General features: G+C 37.0%; 1 protein-coding gene across 1 annotated transcript in view; it reads right to left on the bottom strand.

Annotated features, from left to right (window-relative positions):
* ZPLD1 (zona pellucida like domain containing 1) overlaps positions 1-16,891 on the bottom strand; it is a 317,360-nt gene that overhangs the window by 10,551 nt on the left and 289,918 nt on the right. Inside the window, exons 8-12 of the mRNA XM_070508686.1 lie at positions 14,768-14,988; positions 11,806-11,987; positions 10,034-10,106; positions 5,905-6,002; positions 4,486-4,566 (exon numbers count right to left, since the gene is read on the bottom strand). Coding sequence (XP_070364787.1) covers positions 4,486-4,566; positions 5,905-6,002; positions 10,034-10,106; positions 11,806-11,987; positions 14,768-14,988 — 655 coding nt within the window. The remainder of the gene's footprint in view (positions 1-4,485; positions 4,567-5,904; positions 6,003-10,033; positions 10,107-11,805; positions 11,988-14,767; positions 14,989-16,891) is intronic.

Below are 16,891 nucleotides of genomic sequence, written 5' to 3'. Positions count from 1 at the left end.
TCAAAAATCCAAACAGTATAAAATATATCTAGTGAAAAGTCTCTGTCCCCCCTTCGCCCTTGTTGGTACCATCCCACATCCACCTACACACCTGCCAAAGGTGAGCTCACCTGTCGTTCCATCCTTGCAGGGCATATGCAAATAGAAGCAGAAGCAGCAGATTCTTATTGTCTCCCCCTTCTTAAACAAACAAGAGCACACTGTCTATACTGTTTTGTACCTTGCCTTTCTTTAAATTTAGCAAGGTATCCTAGAGATCTTTGCATATCAATATTTAGAGAGCCTCCTTATTCTTTTTCCACAGCTGTATAGTATTCTATCATGCACACAGGCCAGAGTTATCTAACCAGTTCATTACTGATGTACCCTTGCATTGTTTTGAATCTTTTGCTTTTTACAAAGTAATAATGAATAGTCTTTAATACATCATTTTGAACATGTGCTGGGTTATCTATACGATACAGCTGTAGGATCATGTAATAGAGTTTGCCACATTGCCCTCTCTCTCTAAATATTTCCTCATTTTTACTGCCCCTGTGATGTATGAGGAAAATCCATATTGTCCTCAGAGCTACATCAACAAAGTGCGTAGATAAAATTTTGGATTGTTCTCCATTTGGTAGGAAAAAACCAAACTATCACTATATAATTTTAATTTGCCTTTTTCTTACTGTGAATGAATATGTGCATCTTTTCATATACATTAGAGCCATTTATTCCTCTTTATCTGAAAATTGTTTACGCCCTTTGCCCAAATTTTTATTATGTTGTTGGTCTTTTCCTTCTGATTCCAACAAATTCTTGATATGTTAGGAAGAGTGCTCCTTGCTTGTTAAGTAAGTTGCAAATTGTCTGACTTTGTTGTTTGGCTCTGGACGTTCCTCACGGGGTGTGTGTGGGTGTGCACGCGAGCACACGCCCATGAACGCACATATGCATGTGCCCACATAGAAGTTTTATTTTTATGCAGTTTAATTTTCAATCTTTTATTTTATGGCCCCTAGTACTTGGGCTAAAGACAGATTTTTCTTACTCCAAAGTTCGCATTGTATTTTGCATGTTTTCTTCCATGACTTGTAAACCCATAGTTCTTATGTTTAAATTAATAATCTACATAAAATTTGTCATGGTGCACTGAGTGAAGTACAGATCCAGTGCTATTTCTTTATAATTACCCATTGCCCAGCTCTATTTTTAAAAATCTCTGATAATCCCACTGATTTGTGTGCTATCACACTCTATCATATGGAAAATTCCCATATGTTTTGGGTTTATTTTTCAATTTACTATTCTAAACTTTTTTCTATGTGTCTAGCCTCGCATAATGTCACATCCTTTTAATAATTATAGAGTTTTTATTAACTAGAATATCTGGTAGGGCTACACTCTGCTCCTTTCCATGTGGTTCCCCCCGCCTTTTTTTTTTGTATTCTATGGCTTTGTCATTTATCCCTTTTTGATTAAATTAGCTTGTGATTCTCTATTTTATTTGTTTTCTCAAAAAACTTACTTTTTATTTATTTATTGAAAAATATTAGTTCAGATTTCCATTTCTGATCCAACCGTCGTTTAAGAGTTTTAAACTTCCAAGTGATGGTGACTTTTTGTTTTCTGCTATTGTTAGAATTGAGAGCTCTCAATAGATAACTTATTGATTATGTCACTTGGCTCTTCTGTGTCCTTCCACTAGAACTGTTTCTGGAGAGGGGAATTCAAGTTCCACTTATTATATTTCTTCAAAGTCTTTTTTACGGTTTCCCTAGCTTTCACTTGATGAAAGCTTCAATTTGATCCAAGGCATCCTTTCACTGCATTGACATGTCTTCTTTTAATTTAGGAAAGTGTTCCTGGATCATATTTTAAAATATTTGTTCTATTCTATTATTTTGGTTTCTCTCGGGGGGATTCCAATCACACGTAGGCGTGCATTGAATTCCCTTTGCCTACCTTTTGTTTCTTTCCTCTCGAATCTTTTTGATCTTTTCCTTTATATTTGTTTTTTGATTTGCAGTTCTGATTTTTACCTTCTCTGTCCCATTCTGCACTTTCTGCTGTCTCTTCTCCCCTGAACACCTTCAAATTATGTCTTCCTTTCTGGAGGACGTTTCTTTTTCTGTTCCATCTTACATTCTCCCAGTGCCCTCTGCACATTCCTGTCGGCTTACCTTTCACTGTCCCAGCCTTTCTTACCTGAGTTCGTATAATTCTATCTTCATAGCTATGATTACTTTCTAATATTTTTTAACTTAATGTTGGAATGTTTATTTACATTCTTATCCGTTCCATGGCAACATTTTTGCAGTAAGTTAATTCATCTTTACAATTTTTTCTGCTATTTTCCGCATTTTTCTTGTAGTATATTGCAACACTGCAAGAAATGCCTTCATTTGCTCACCATTCATACTGAAAGAGTTGGATTTCCCTAGACCTGCTATTTTCAGCGGACTGTGGGGCAGTATGGAATGATAACGACCTTCTGGTGTAACCGTGTAACTGAGTTTTCTCTGCCTCTCTGAGCTTGTTCTCGAGGGTTCTGTCATCAGCTCTGTCTGTGTTCCTCAGGTTCATTCAGGAACCTATTCCACCACAGGTAGGCCCTGTCTTCCCAGGTAGTCCGTCACCATTAGAAGGTGTACTTTTGCTGGCAGTTTATGAGATCTGCCACTTCTGAGGCTCTGGCCTCTCTCCACACCTTCCTTCTCCGTGTCCCCCAGCCCTGGTGGCTTGCTGGAGCTCAGCCCTGCTCCTACCAACTTCTGCTCAGAGTGGGACCCTCTCCTCGTAGATGCACTTGTCTCCAGGCTGTTTCTGGGATCTGCCACCCCCAGGACCCTCAGCATTCACTTTTCTTCCCTCTCCTCCCCTCCCCGCACTGCTTCCTGCGAGCCTCCCCCTGCACAATTTTCTCTTGATCTTAATTGCTTTTATCAACATTAACACATATTTTGGAATTTCTAGGTTTTCTTTTCCTCTTAGTTTCACTGAAAGTGGCATTTGGGGGACTTTTTTAGCTACTCCTTTCACTCTCTATAGTTTCCAATAAAAAACTGAAAAGATTCAGAACTTAGCTGCCACCATAGTCATAACCGAGGTCTGACGATCATATTCCAGATTATCAATGTGTGATCATTACAGAAATTTTGGAAAATGTCCAGACAAAATAATCCACAATCCTATCATGCTATCATTTAACCACTGTGAACCTTTCGATGTATTTCTTCACAGTCTTTTCTGTCATACGTTGTATAATGATGTCCATTGTACACACAATTGTATGTGCTGATCCTTTTTACTTCATATTTTAATACAATTAAATTTTAAAGAACCATATATTTCCAAACATAGAAATATCAAAAGGATAGAAATGGGGGAGATATAGAACTGACCATTTTTTTTCATTTTATAAATAACTTTATATGATTGTAGAGCCTGTGTGAGCCCTCAATTTACTGATTCTCCATAATTCATCTACCCATTTCCTTATTGCTGAACATCCACTTTGCTCCATGTTTTACTATTTCAAATAGCACTGATAGACCAGAAAGTCATCAATATTTTAGAATATGTTTCCCAACTTGTAAAAGTAGAATCAAAGAATATGAAATCTTTTAAGGTTTTTGATACATACTGACCTTTTTTCCAAAAAATGTTGTCCAAATTAACACTTCCAGCAACAGAGTACACGAGGTCAGTTTGACCATACCCTCTGAGCATCATCTTAGCCTTGATTAGCCAATAAAACGTTTTCTTTTGGTATTTCCCATCAGATTACTCCCATCACGTGTCCATGAGCAGCAGTGATCTGAGCCAACTGCATTTTATAAGCAGGAGGAGAAGCTATTGCTTGACTCTCAGGTCTGTCTGCTGTCAGATAAAAATGCTGAAAGGGAGCTGGGATGATTGAATGTTTTTATGATCAATGTCCTTTTCCCCCAAATGTAGATTACATTCACTCCATCACTGTCTATTGGGGAATGAAGTTGAAGTTATTGGCTCTGATAAAAAAGGAGTGGTAGGCTATATTATACTTTCGTATTAAATACTGATAAATGAAGAAAAGCATTTTGGGGTCTAAATTGTCTAGACCATTACTTTAATTTTACTCTCCTTTTGACATGATGAGACAGCCTAGCTGCAGATAAATAGTGCCCTCCCACTGCCTTTCTCTTATTGCCAATAATGTCCTAGCCATGCTTTTCCTAAGACAGTGAAATATTCCTAGATGTCCTAAACATGAATAAAACATCTTTGATGGACCTAACTTACTCGCAATTCTCATTCAACAATAGCCTTATCAGCATTTTGTGTTGAAAACTGTTCTTGACTTTTATACTTCCAGCTTTGTAAGGACTAAAAGTTCAAAATGTAAAATTTTAAATTTAAAAGCAATAAAAGAGCCCTATAATTTGTTTATCTGACTTGGATTTTCCATTTCAATTATGTATAATTCAGTCTTTGCTGTGAATACAAGACTTAGACACCTACCTAAGGAAGAGATCATATCGAATATCATCATTTGGGTTCCCTGATGGGGTCGTGTAGCAGTAATCCATTAAGACATTCCATCTGCAGAAAGAGGAAAGAATGATCTAGAGTCAGAATTCTCTTTCGGGTATTTGTTACTAATCCAAGGGCAGTAAATATTGACAAATGTCTCACCCCACGGAATATAGTTTTTTCTTAGTTATTTGCAGAGGCTTCTTGTTTATTAAAAGATTTGCCTAAACTCAAGATGTTTAAAAATCTGCACCAAATTGCCATCCCACATAAAGTGGGGTAAGGCTAAAATTTGTATTCAAGGCAACTGAATCGTCAAAGTCTCAAGAAGCAAACCCCAGAAGTGAGCTACATAGGTGCTTCCATGTTCACTGTGAATAACGGCCTTTTGTTTCTAGAAGTTACTGTCTCTAACACATGACAGAGGATATTATAATAACACATATAGCAAAGGAGTTTCGTGCATAAATTATACTCTGTAAATTATGCCAGAATCAGTCAGGGAGGGAGTGGGAGTTCACGATAGACACTGTGTTAGGCAGGAGAAAGCCATGAGGCAAATGCACAGCCTTCCCCGAGAAGGCCAGATCGTGCCTAGATTTATACATCACTTTATCCCAACTCCGGTGTTATAAAAATTACTAGTCCATCGGATGTGAATGCCAATAAATTTTTTTTAAATTCTGCATTTAGTAAGACAATTTTAAAGAATCCCATATATTCAAAATAGAAATACCAAGAAGATGGAAAGGGAAAAGGTTAAATAGAACCAAATTTTTAGAGTATATTAATCTCTTCAGGATGCAAAGTTTAAATAATAGCACATGAGAAACCCAAAATAAACCATTTACATGTTACAATTTTTTTATAGGGCAAGATTGGATCTCTAGCTTTTGAATTCCCTTTTATTTTTGATCATTCTATATTTTCTAAGTATCACATGAACCTTGATTGATTTTGATTTTTTACAGAGATGTTTCTGGGGGTCATTTCATATCATTATGGCTCAGATCCTTGTGAGGAGGGTTCTTTTGTTTTCTAAGAAGTTTTTATTGAATAGTAACATACACATTGGAAAGTGCACAAATCATAAGTGTTCACAGAATGACTGCATCTGATTAATCATTTTTCAGATGAAAAGATAGAACATCCCAGATCTCCCCATGGCTTCTCCCAGTCACTACCCCTGCTTCTTTATGGGAAGACTTGTTATTTTCTGATTAATGACATAAAATGAGTTGCATCCCTTAATCTTTGTAATTTGTTATTTCTATTCATTAGCACTCCTAAATGATGTAGCAATGACAGTATTTTTTAAATTAAAAATGAATGAGCTAACTTTGTGATTCACGAGGCTTTAGGCAGCCAAACTGTTTTAACCAACCAAAGATAAGAGTTGGAACATACCTGCCATCCAGATTAGTGGCCTGTACAGCTGCAAATACTTTGGTTTTCAAAGGTAATCCTGTACTCGGGATAATTAACTGCTGACTGTAGGTTGAATCCTAATGATGAAAAAAATAAATAATGACTCCATCATTGCCTTCCCAACAACAGCACATTTCTACTTAAATCAATAATGTCATATAAAAAAAAGAGGGGGCAAAGCAACATAAATCTACAGATCTAACTCCAGAAAGAACCTAGTTAGTCCTCTAGTTTCTTGGCAGAACTGTTCTTAAACCAAACCCAAGTAACAAGTTCATTTCCATGCACAAATCTTTTTGTTTCCAGAGTTTGCCATATATGATGGTTGATGTACAGTGTATTTAAATTATAGTCTATGGTTAACAGTCAGTGGCTAATATTTAATTTGTTTAATCGTCAATTGTCTATATGCGGTTTATTTAAATTAATATTCTCTTTATTTAAATTATATCAGCGGCTAATATTTCACTTATTTAAAGTATATCTGCTTAAGTTTAAGCTCTTTGCCACTGGAGTTATAGGTCTTTATACTCTTGATAATCTTTCATTTACCCAAAATCACATATCTGGCAATTTGAAATTATCAAAATTTAATAGAAAATCAAAAAAGAGACCAACATATTCTCCAAGTTGCCAACAGGCATGCCGTTAGGTTCCTGCACCAAATTCCTTGCTGATTACTTAGAGGAGGTCGTCTCAGGACTTCGTTTCTATCTTTTTACTCTTATTTTAGACCAATTCTGGAGAGAAATTTGTATTACTCCCCATCCTACGTATATTAAAGCAGCAGATTAGAAATGAAGTGACAGCTTTAATTTGATAATAAAGAAAAACAGAGAAAAAAATGTAGAATGCAAAAAATAACTCCTAAAAACGAAAGCTGTCAAATCATGAAGTATGGAGGAAAATTGTTTCCCCCAAACTGAGTGACTCTGAAGATATTGCTACTTTGCAGCAAAGGGAAATTTTTAATGTTCATTATGAAAATCTCAAAGTCATCAAGCAAAGGCAAAATACAGCACAAGGCTGGGAAGAAAGCAACAGATTTTGAATTGTTTAGCTTAAAACAATAATAGTTTGAATGCTTCACTTTTCAAAAAGTTGCATTTATGTGGAACATTTCATTCCCACATAAAGCTGGATAAATGAGGGATTATATGCTGTACTTATTTTCTATGTTTCTGTGATAAATGATAATAACTCCTCTAACCATTTCTGATAGGTAATATTTTTATTTAATTATCTTTCTGGCTCCCCTTTACAGTTTCGCCATATAATCCACCTTTCATTAACTATACAACCCTTTCATCTTATGCTTGCATCAATATTGTCCAGAAAACTACTTACTTTTTTACAAGTATTATATTGCTAAGTCATTTGCAAATGATATGACTCAGCTGTGGTTTGATCACAACTCATCAAATTTTTCTCTTAAAATTGCTTCTAAAAGGTAATTTTCTGACTTTATTTTGTATAGTTGCCTTTATTCATTAGTACAGTATAGTCCCTAAAGTGAATTACTTTTATTTAAAATTTTTCTTCAACTATAAAAAAATATTCTAATTGCCATAACTCTCTTTCAGATTTACTGTTTCTGTATCTGCTCAGAGCACACTAATATTTAGGTATAATTTATTTTAGGTATTATTATTAATATTTAGGTATTATCAAAGTCAGCCTCACTTTCTATTTCCACATAGGAGAAAACTCGTATCTTTGTGTTACACAAAAATAAGGCCGCATCAACTTGAAATAATCTGCGTATATGGAAATTGCATAGTCAATAAAAGTCATTGTTTTTTATAAATAAAATTTGCCTAAGTACATTTACTGAATCCCAGAACACATAGAAATAAACAATTGCACTGAATCCAAACTGGGTACAACTTTCCTCTCCAAATAATTAAACTGAGAATAAGGGTAATGGGTGCATAGTGTGTAATGTAACTTTCCATCATTCCTAAGAATTCAAACTCAAAAACTCTGCACAGGAAATAGCAAGACATGGTCGTAAAATAATAGTTAATTTGAAATGCTACAATAAAATTACATTTGGGTTGCTGAATGTTAGCATTCTGAACAAATAAATATGATTTTGGATTCAATTAGTGAAAGCATACCAAATTTTCTTTCTAGTGTAAATTACTAGTTTTCTAATGCCCCGTCACGTGGCGAAATACTACAATGGAGCCACATTAGAAAACTAGTTTTGGGCAGTGAAATTATTCCGTGGGATACAGGAATGATGGACTCATGTCACATGTAAATGTCAAAACCCAGAGAATACACAACGTGAAGAGTGAACCTAAATGCAAACTGCTGTGTTTAGTTAATAATATATCAATATCGGTTCATCAACTGTAACAGACGTACCCCATAATACAAGGTGTAAACAATAGAGGAAACTGTGTGCAGACACAGGAGGTCTGGGGAAACTCTCTGTACTTTCAGATCGATTTTTCTATACACCTAAAACTGCTCTAAAAAAATAAAGTGTGTTAATTAAACAAAAAATCTAGTTTGTAAGGAAATGGTTAAATTGTATTAAATAAATGGTTAATAAATAACTTTTAAAAAATTCCATTTAATTTTTTAATTCAACCATTAGTAATACTTTTGTTGCAAACTGGTTAAAAATGAGGAGTACTTTGGCACTGCCTGTTTTATTTATAGTCTGATATCAAACAATTGGTTACCCTTTTACCATAGAATTAAAATCTTAAGGTTATCATCAAATTACAGGCTTTTATTTAGCATTAAGATTCTAGAAACTTTTTGAAGGATTATGTCTAATTAGCAACAAGACTACAATACTGTTTCTAATGACAAAGGAAAGAACTTAACAGCAAAGCTTTCCTCAAATCCGCACTTATAAATTTTGGTTTTCTGCTTTTCCAGTGAGAGAATAATTTAATTTCACAGGCAATAATGGTATCATTAAATGCCATGTGGGTATATTTTTTAAGATCAGGAATTCTCCTCTTTGTTTCGCTTAATTATAATAAACAATACTGAATCCAAACCTGCCTTCCACCTCAAGGAGCTCACACATGTAAATCAACAGATAGAAATTTCTAATTTAAAAATATGGCTCACAACAACAATATCTGGCCATACTGGGAGTGAATATTGGCACATATTTGCTGAGTATTGTAGAACCAAGTAACTTGGCAGCTTCTCCTTGTAGGAGAAAGTTTAGAAACGACGGAAAGGCAGTCTTCATTCCAACACATTTTAATTTGTTGTTTAGAACTCTGTGGTGTCAGACTACAAACTTATAAACATGATTTTTCTAAATGCCTTTGGAAAATGTCCTACTACAATATTTATAGCTCATTATATTCAAAGTATAAAGCACTGACTTTTAAATCAGTTGCATGAATTATAACTCAGTGCCATGATGACATGAATAATAATGTAAAAATCAGATTCATAATTTACAAAAATGTTGGTTGATAGATTGAAAAATTGATATTTAAATCAGGCATTTAAAATGTATGAATAAAAATTTTTAATCAACATGAAAATATCATTTGGGGGATTAATGTTAGAGTTATAAATAGAAATCCATGTATTTTTCACATTTGGCTGCCACTGTCGATATTTACATGACAAAAGTTTAAACAATACTATGTAGTCACCCCAAATTATTTCAGATGTGATAGAATTGTCGTCGACCAAAACCCAGATTGAAAATATTAACACATTCATCGCCATGCACACCTTTAAGAGAAGCATCAGTTGGATTTTTCCTGTCTTTTTATCACAAAAATATTATTCCCAAGATGTTGATCCTGACTACGACTATACACACACATACTCATACAAATAAATATGTACATATAAATGTAAGTAGACATGAAGTAACTATGCAGAATCACATTTATAAAATAAATTTACATCATTTACCAACTTTTAGAAAATAATGGACTTTTTAGTATACCTTCATCACTAGGATATATGAAAATGGTAGTAAAGATGGATAAATGTTACCGAAGTATCACGGGGTTAATGTGGCTTTCGGTAGACTTTTATGTAAAAGCCATTCGCATAAATGGCTCCTCAGAACAGTGAGAGAGAAAATAACATCCTTCACCCATCAACTTACATTATAAAGGAGCAGGTTCAAAGTGCTGACAAATGTACCATTGTTCTCTCTCACAGAAATAGCAGCTGAGGATCTAAAACAGATTTGGAAAATGGAAAGCATTGATGAGATTTTAAATTAAAAGTTTCAGTTAGATTTAAGTCACTAAAACTCTTGCGTAAGCCTGGCATGCTTTTAAGTAGGTCTGGCGTACTGTTTAAATCACTGAACAGATAAATAATCAAAAAGCAAGAGGGACCAAGGAAAGACAAACTGTCCTGATGATCTTTTCATTTGTCAAGGCATCTTTTTCCCATATTGCATTACATTGCAGAAAAATGTCATTCCAAAAGAATTTGAATCTGACGCAAATAACTTCTCATCAATTCAATTAGAATGAAAGTTTCATGAGATGGGAGATTTTGTTTCACTTTGTTCACTGCTGGAACATTGCACGGTGCCTAGTAGGTGTATAATAAATATTTATTGAATAAAGGAGTAAATTGCCATGCACACTGAAGCTCAGGAATGTGTTTACTGGGGGAGCGGAGTGAGAGACTGTGACACCCTACTGGCTTGCTTCCCTCTACATCTGCATCCTTTTGACTCAAGGTCTTTCCTGTCTTGTTTTCCACATCAAAATCTTGCTTTTGACCAAGGTGTTTATCACCATTGTGACATTAAACCATCATGAATTTTTTTTTAAAGATGCTTTCTCTATCTCTCTCTCTCTTTTTTTTTTTTAAGATTGGCACCTGAGCTAGCATCTGTTGCCAATCTTTTTTTTTTCCTTCTTCTTCTCCCCAAAGACACCCAGTAGATAGTTACATATTCTAGTTGTGAGTGCCTCTGGTTGTGCTATGTGGGACGCCACCTCAACATGGCCTGATGAGCATTACCATGTCCGTGCCCAGGATCCAAACAGGTGAAACCCTGGGCAGCAGAAGTGGAGCGCACAAGCTTAACCACAAACCACAGGGCCAGCCCCTGTGAATGTTTTTTAACTGAAGCAAAATGTGGCCTCCATGTTCCCTCGTGACCAAGATTAAACAATAACTACACCTGTGTGATCATAAACCCTGGAATTGGAGAGGGAAAGTTTTCACTCAATCGCCCCATTTTGTCAAAAATAGTTGACAAATCCAGATGATTCTGCTGTAATGTGGAGGTAGCGCTGTCTCAGAGTACGTGCTTTGGGAATAACAAGTGCATCATGACTATAAACAAAAGGCTGTGACCTCTGTCCATGCCTGGAGCTCTCTGGCTCTGGGTGATGCCACCTTCCTTTGGGAATCCTCAGCGCCTGTGCAGGTGACGCCTCAGCAGGAGGCATGGAGACCCCAGATTTGGGTCAGTGAGTCCAACAGTGAGAGCATGTGGCAGAGACGAAGCCAAGCAGGACCCAGCAATGTAGTGACTGAATGTTCTACACACTGGACACATGATAGGCCCTTCTGCACTGCATAAGCACCCAGAGTTCTTGGACAATTCTGAAGGGAGAGAGGAGAACCCAAGGCAACCCCCTAATTAGTTTGAACCAGTTTTAATCTGGGGGGGAAATAAAATGTATATACACCCTGAACTATTGATATGGGTTATAACAATTATAGATGATAGATAGAAAGATTAGATAGATAGATAAATAGATAGAAATATTAGGCTTAATATGGCTTCCATTACATTGAGTTTGGCTATTCTCAATAAATCCTGCCATCTTTATAAGACCCTCAAGGATAAAAAATGACTCAATCATAAAAACAATATAAGATAGCAAGAATAAAATGCAAACTTACGAAGCAAGCTGGGTATTATTAACCAAGTATTCCAACGGATAGCTACAACTAAACTTGTAGAGAAGCCCAGGTAGATAGCTGATGATCGTTGGTGGGTCTGGAGTATCAATATATCCCGAAATATTTCCTATTTGTACTGAAGTTGCATTTCCATAAGCACTGACTCCAGGAATTGTAGATACCTGTTAGAATGATAGATCAAGTTCAATGATTAAATAGATATATATAAATACAGGCATTTCATATACAAGAACAAAACATTAGATGAGACCATTTCTAGGGTCTGTTCCAACTATAACATGCATGGTTTTGAGATTATACACTCATAATGCTATTTATAAGTGATTATATATGTCTTTTAACTAAATGAAACTTCATATTTACCAAAAACATTTTATTCATATTTCATAAATAAGAAAAGAGAAAGATCAAATGTTCACAGTGAGTAATTTGAAAATGGTCACAAGTAAACTCTGAATTCTGTGGCATGGCTTAAAAGATCCCTGTTAATCTGATCTTGCTTTCCGCTTTAGCTTCATATCTCCAGGCTCCCACTCTTGGTTAATAATGCTCCTGCCCCAAAGCCCATGTTGCTCTGGCCTTCGTGCGTCCTCCTTCTGCTTTCTCTTTCCCCCACTTCACTACTCGTCCCTGGATCTCATCTTCCCTGGGAAACTTCTCCTGACTCCTCCACATGCATTGCTTCTCCCCATCACAGCGGGGGTCACTGTGCATGAGCAGCCCCTGACTGGGCAGTCCCCTCAGCCGTGATCAGAGCTCTTTGTGGGTAGGGAGCCCTCTCGGTCTTGCTTGCCTTTGCATCTTCAGTGTAGCACTGTGAGACCAGTGTCTTCAAGCCCCTGAGATAAATTCTGAACAGATGCATTAAGGTCAGACATTTTCTGAGGGCTGATCTTCCCGGGTCTTCCTCTGCGGTACATGGGATTCTCATCCCCTCCAGGACAGTAGACCACAGGTGGGTTTCATGAACTCCCAGAAGTCATATAAAAATATTATCCATTTGTGTATTTTCCTGGGACTGATTAGCTTTCATTGGATTCTCCAATCCCACTAAATTTAAGAGCCACCGTTTTAGGAATAATCAATGATGTTCTTGACTTCACAATGCCATAGAGGAATATAGCCTCTCCTACCACATCAAATACAATATGATGCTCAGTAAATATTTTTAGCAGATATTACGGAGACCTGTAATACCCAATTTTCAACAATAGAATAAACTTTATGCTTGAACACAGGAGCACATGGGCAAAGGAGAGGCAATTATCCAGCTAATTCATGAACAGAGTCAGAGTCGTCATGAATGAAAACATTTCGATTCCAATCCAGTGATTTAGTACTCTGCTTAATTCTTCCCATGAAAGACTGTCCTTGGAGCAGACACCAAAGCTGGTGACATCTAAGGCAATAATGAAAACCAAGCAAATCTTCCCTCCTCTCACCACCTGCCTGACTGGCTACCTAAACATGCCAATTCTGTCTGAAAAAGAAAACCACACATATATATCATTTTATACAAGTTACGCAGCTCTGAAGAAAGTAAAAGACACATCCACACACAGGCATGCTTCTCCTGGCTTTTCTGCTGAGTTGTTTTCTTGGCGGTAGGGTCAGATGACTGAAATCCAGAGAAGACAGTGCCATGAAGGAGAAATCTTGAGCTGTGTCGGGAGGAGGGGAAGGGCAGCTGCTCTCCGCAGGCTCCCTCCCTCCACAGGGAGACGCAGCCCCGCGATACTCACTCTCCCTTCGGCCCACTGCATAACCTCTCTGCACACAACTTGAGAGATGAATAAACGTTTTTAATAAAAAGAGTCAACAAAACTCAAGCTGCAGGCTTGGAAAGGGTCATGGGCACAATATTCTAACTGCCTTCCCTCTGGGAACAGATAAAGGAGATGCAGACAAATCTCTTCTTCCTGTCTCCCACCTCTCACCACGTCTCAGAAACCCTGCCTGTAGAATAATCAAGCCTTAGTGCCAAACAATAATTTATGGAGAGGAAAAGCCAATTTCTCCTTCTTCACTGGGCTAAGTTGTCATGCCCATGGTATCTCCTTTTTGTCTGTGCTAGGATTTACCAATATGTTTAATTTAAACAAGCAAAACGAAAAGATCGTACTAAATGAATTTCAGCGTAACACTCCCAAAACCACAATATTTTAACTTCAATTAATTTTAATTCCCAGGAGAGTCAATTCCTTATTCAATTCTATTTTTTGGTGTTCAATGCATGGATAAATAAATAAATAGCATAGACGAGTGGTTCTTATTCAGGGTGTAAATATTTGAAGCGGTGTTTTGATTTTCACTGGAGAAAGTGTGCTACTGGAAAGAGAATGCCACTGGGACTTTATGTGTAAGATTGGGGATGACAAACATGTTGAAATTCAAAGGACAGTCCCACACAGTGAAGAATTTCACACCAGAAATAATGACAGCCTTCTTTTATAAAACACTGGTGGGGATCATTCAGTGGTGAACACGAGACCTAGAAAATTCTAAGGCTGCTTTTCCATATTTCATCTTTCTTTCTGAGTGAGGTCACTAAGAAGCAATAGGCCAAGTGATTCGTTGCCCATCTCAGTGGAACAAGCAATTTTTGTATGATCAGGTATTTCCATAAATAGCATGAGGAACATAGCTATGATAAACTGTAGACAAATATTCATCAATGTCACTCAAACAAAATAATGTTGCTTAGAGAAGCACAGCCGATCTCAGACCCCTCAACTGCCAGATACAATAAACAGAACCATTACTGGAAGATACAATTGTACATTTGGGAGCAGAATCCTCAAACAGGCAAAGGGAAGTGATTGGTTCAGTATTCTTGGAATTTTTTCTTGAAAGACAGATTGAGCTTCTGATTATTTCATGAAATGGGGAGATCTTTTAGTAATGACCCCAAGTCTAGCACACAATTTCACCCTGATCTTACCACTAGATTGTTTCCACAGCCCTCCAACGTGCTGAGGTTGATGATGAAAATGACCACGGCGGGAAAGGTGTTATTATTGATGAAGCCCCTGCAATGGGAGTCCCCGTGTCTTCCATTCAGTGCCAGATCTGTTTCAGAGTAACCAGAGAAGAGTACTGTGCAAAAATTAATCTTCATCGTAATGGCCTGCACCCCACAGTAGACACTGATGTCTCTTTCAGCTGAAATAAAAATACATAAAAAACAAATGTAAGTCTCAAAATCACAGTAGAAGGTACAAGAATAAATTTAACATCTCCTGATGTACTTATTCATCCTCTCAGTCTCATCCCTATATTTGAAAACACCATAATCCAATGTGCAAGTTATCAAGAAAAGTAGCCAGGAAAAAACTCTTTGATTTAGTTATTTAGAGAGAGGCCTTTGAGGGTAGAGATTATAGCTCATCTTTGTTTCCTCCTGTCTGGTGTATGGTGTACGTGCATGAAATGTCAGTTGAGCATATTGTTGAATGATTAGAGAAGTGAGCAGAAAAAATCGGGCTACTGAGCAAATTCAGAACTAGAGTAACTGAATTATTCAGATCACCTGTCTAAAGTAGTGAAACACACCGCAAATGATGCATTTTCCCAAGTGTAGGGAAGAAGCGGTTAAAATCCATCCTAAGCCAAATTGTGGAGCACTTTGGTATTTTGTAACCTATCTTATCCAGGATGTAGAAACAAAAGCCATCCATCAGAATTTCATTTTATTTTGCCTATATTAAATCACACTAGAGAGAGAGAAGATGAAAAATGGTGTGCTGATATTACAAACAAAAATGCATAGCCTTCTCTAAGAATATTTTGCCAATGGCTATGCCTTAATCAAAGGAATGAGCCAGGCATGGAAATGTAAAACATGATTTGCAGTGTTTTCTGTGACTCTATGAGTTATCAGTGATGGGACCCATTCTAGGTCTGTAAAGGCAAGCCTGCACACACACACACACACACACACACGCACGCACATATGCTTTCCATATCTCTATTTAGTTATTTTTCTACATGTAATGAAGAAAATATATGTAAAAAGCGGAGAGGTTGACTGCTAGGTAATTCCCCAGTGGCAGAAGCTTTTACTCTTATTGGTTTTGGTAACTGTTATAAGTTGAAAAAAGATACATTGAAGTGGTAACCCCCAGTACCTCAGAGTGTGACCTTATTTGGAAATAGTGTCGTTGCAGAGGTAATTAGTTTAGATGAGGTCCTAGTGGAGTAGGGTGGCTCTCCAATCCAATATGATGGGTGTCCTTGTAAAGGGGATGCCATGTGAAGACAGAGACACGAGGAGGACGCCATATGAAGGCAGAGAAGTGAAGTGATGCATCTCTACACCAAGGAATGCCAAAGCTTGCCAGCAAGCCACCAGATGCTAGGAAGAGGCAAGGAGGGGCTCCACCCAGAGTCCCAGAGGGAGCGCAGCCCCACGGACACCTTTATTTTGGACTTCTGCCCTCCAGAGTTGCTAGACAATACACTTGTGTTGTTTAAATCACCCCGTTTGTGGCACTTTGTTATGGCAGCCCTGGGAAATTAATACGGGAACCTCGCCACTTTTTAACACTCTGTTTTACCCCTTAGATAAAGCATATGAAACAAGCATCAGGTTTTCACAATGTGGAAGTAGACAAAAGCTGATTAGGCTGTTGGGAGAAATCACCTTGATTGTTCAAAAAAGGAAAAACAAGCAAAATAAAAGATTTTTTGGTAAATGACAGGATATTCACCTGAGCAATATGTAAATGTGTCATTCAAGATGTTTAGGCATAGAATGAATTTGCCTAAATCCCACAGTTCTGATATAAGGGTAGAGTGGTCAATAGCGTATTTCTTTGGAGTATTCATTCTCTATACTGGTTTTTTGCTGGCAAAGTGAGTCATATTTTGGGGAAATGAATAAGTCAATATGGAAATTTCTATGTTTGGCTATGCTTTTAAACTTATTACAAAAAAGAAAGAAAATCTTTTTATGGCCAAAGATGGAAAGAAAGATGGGAAATCTCTTTCATGGCCAAAAGGCAGTATGAGGCTAGTTCGTATAGAAAACTCCAAGCAATATTTCCTTTGCAACTAGAAAAATAAA

The sequence above is a fragment of the Equus asinus genome, chromosome 5 (genome assembly GCF_041296235.1).
Source record: "Equus asinus isolate D_3611 breed Donkey chromosome 5, EquAss-T2T_v2, whole genome shotgun sequence".
Taxonomy (NCBI): Eukaryota; Metazoa; Chordata; class Mammalia; order Perissodactyla; family Equidae; genus Equus; species Equus asinus.
The sequence above is the reverse complement of the archived record's forward strand: the minus strand, read 5'-3'. Positions and strand labels throughout refer to the sequence as shown.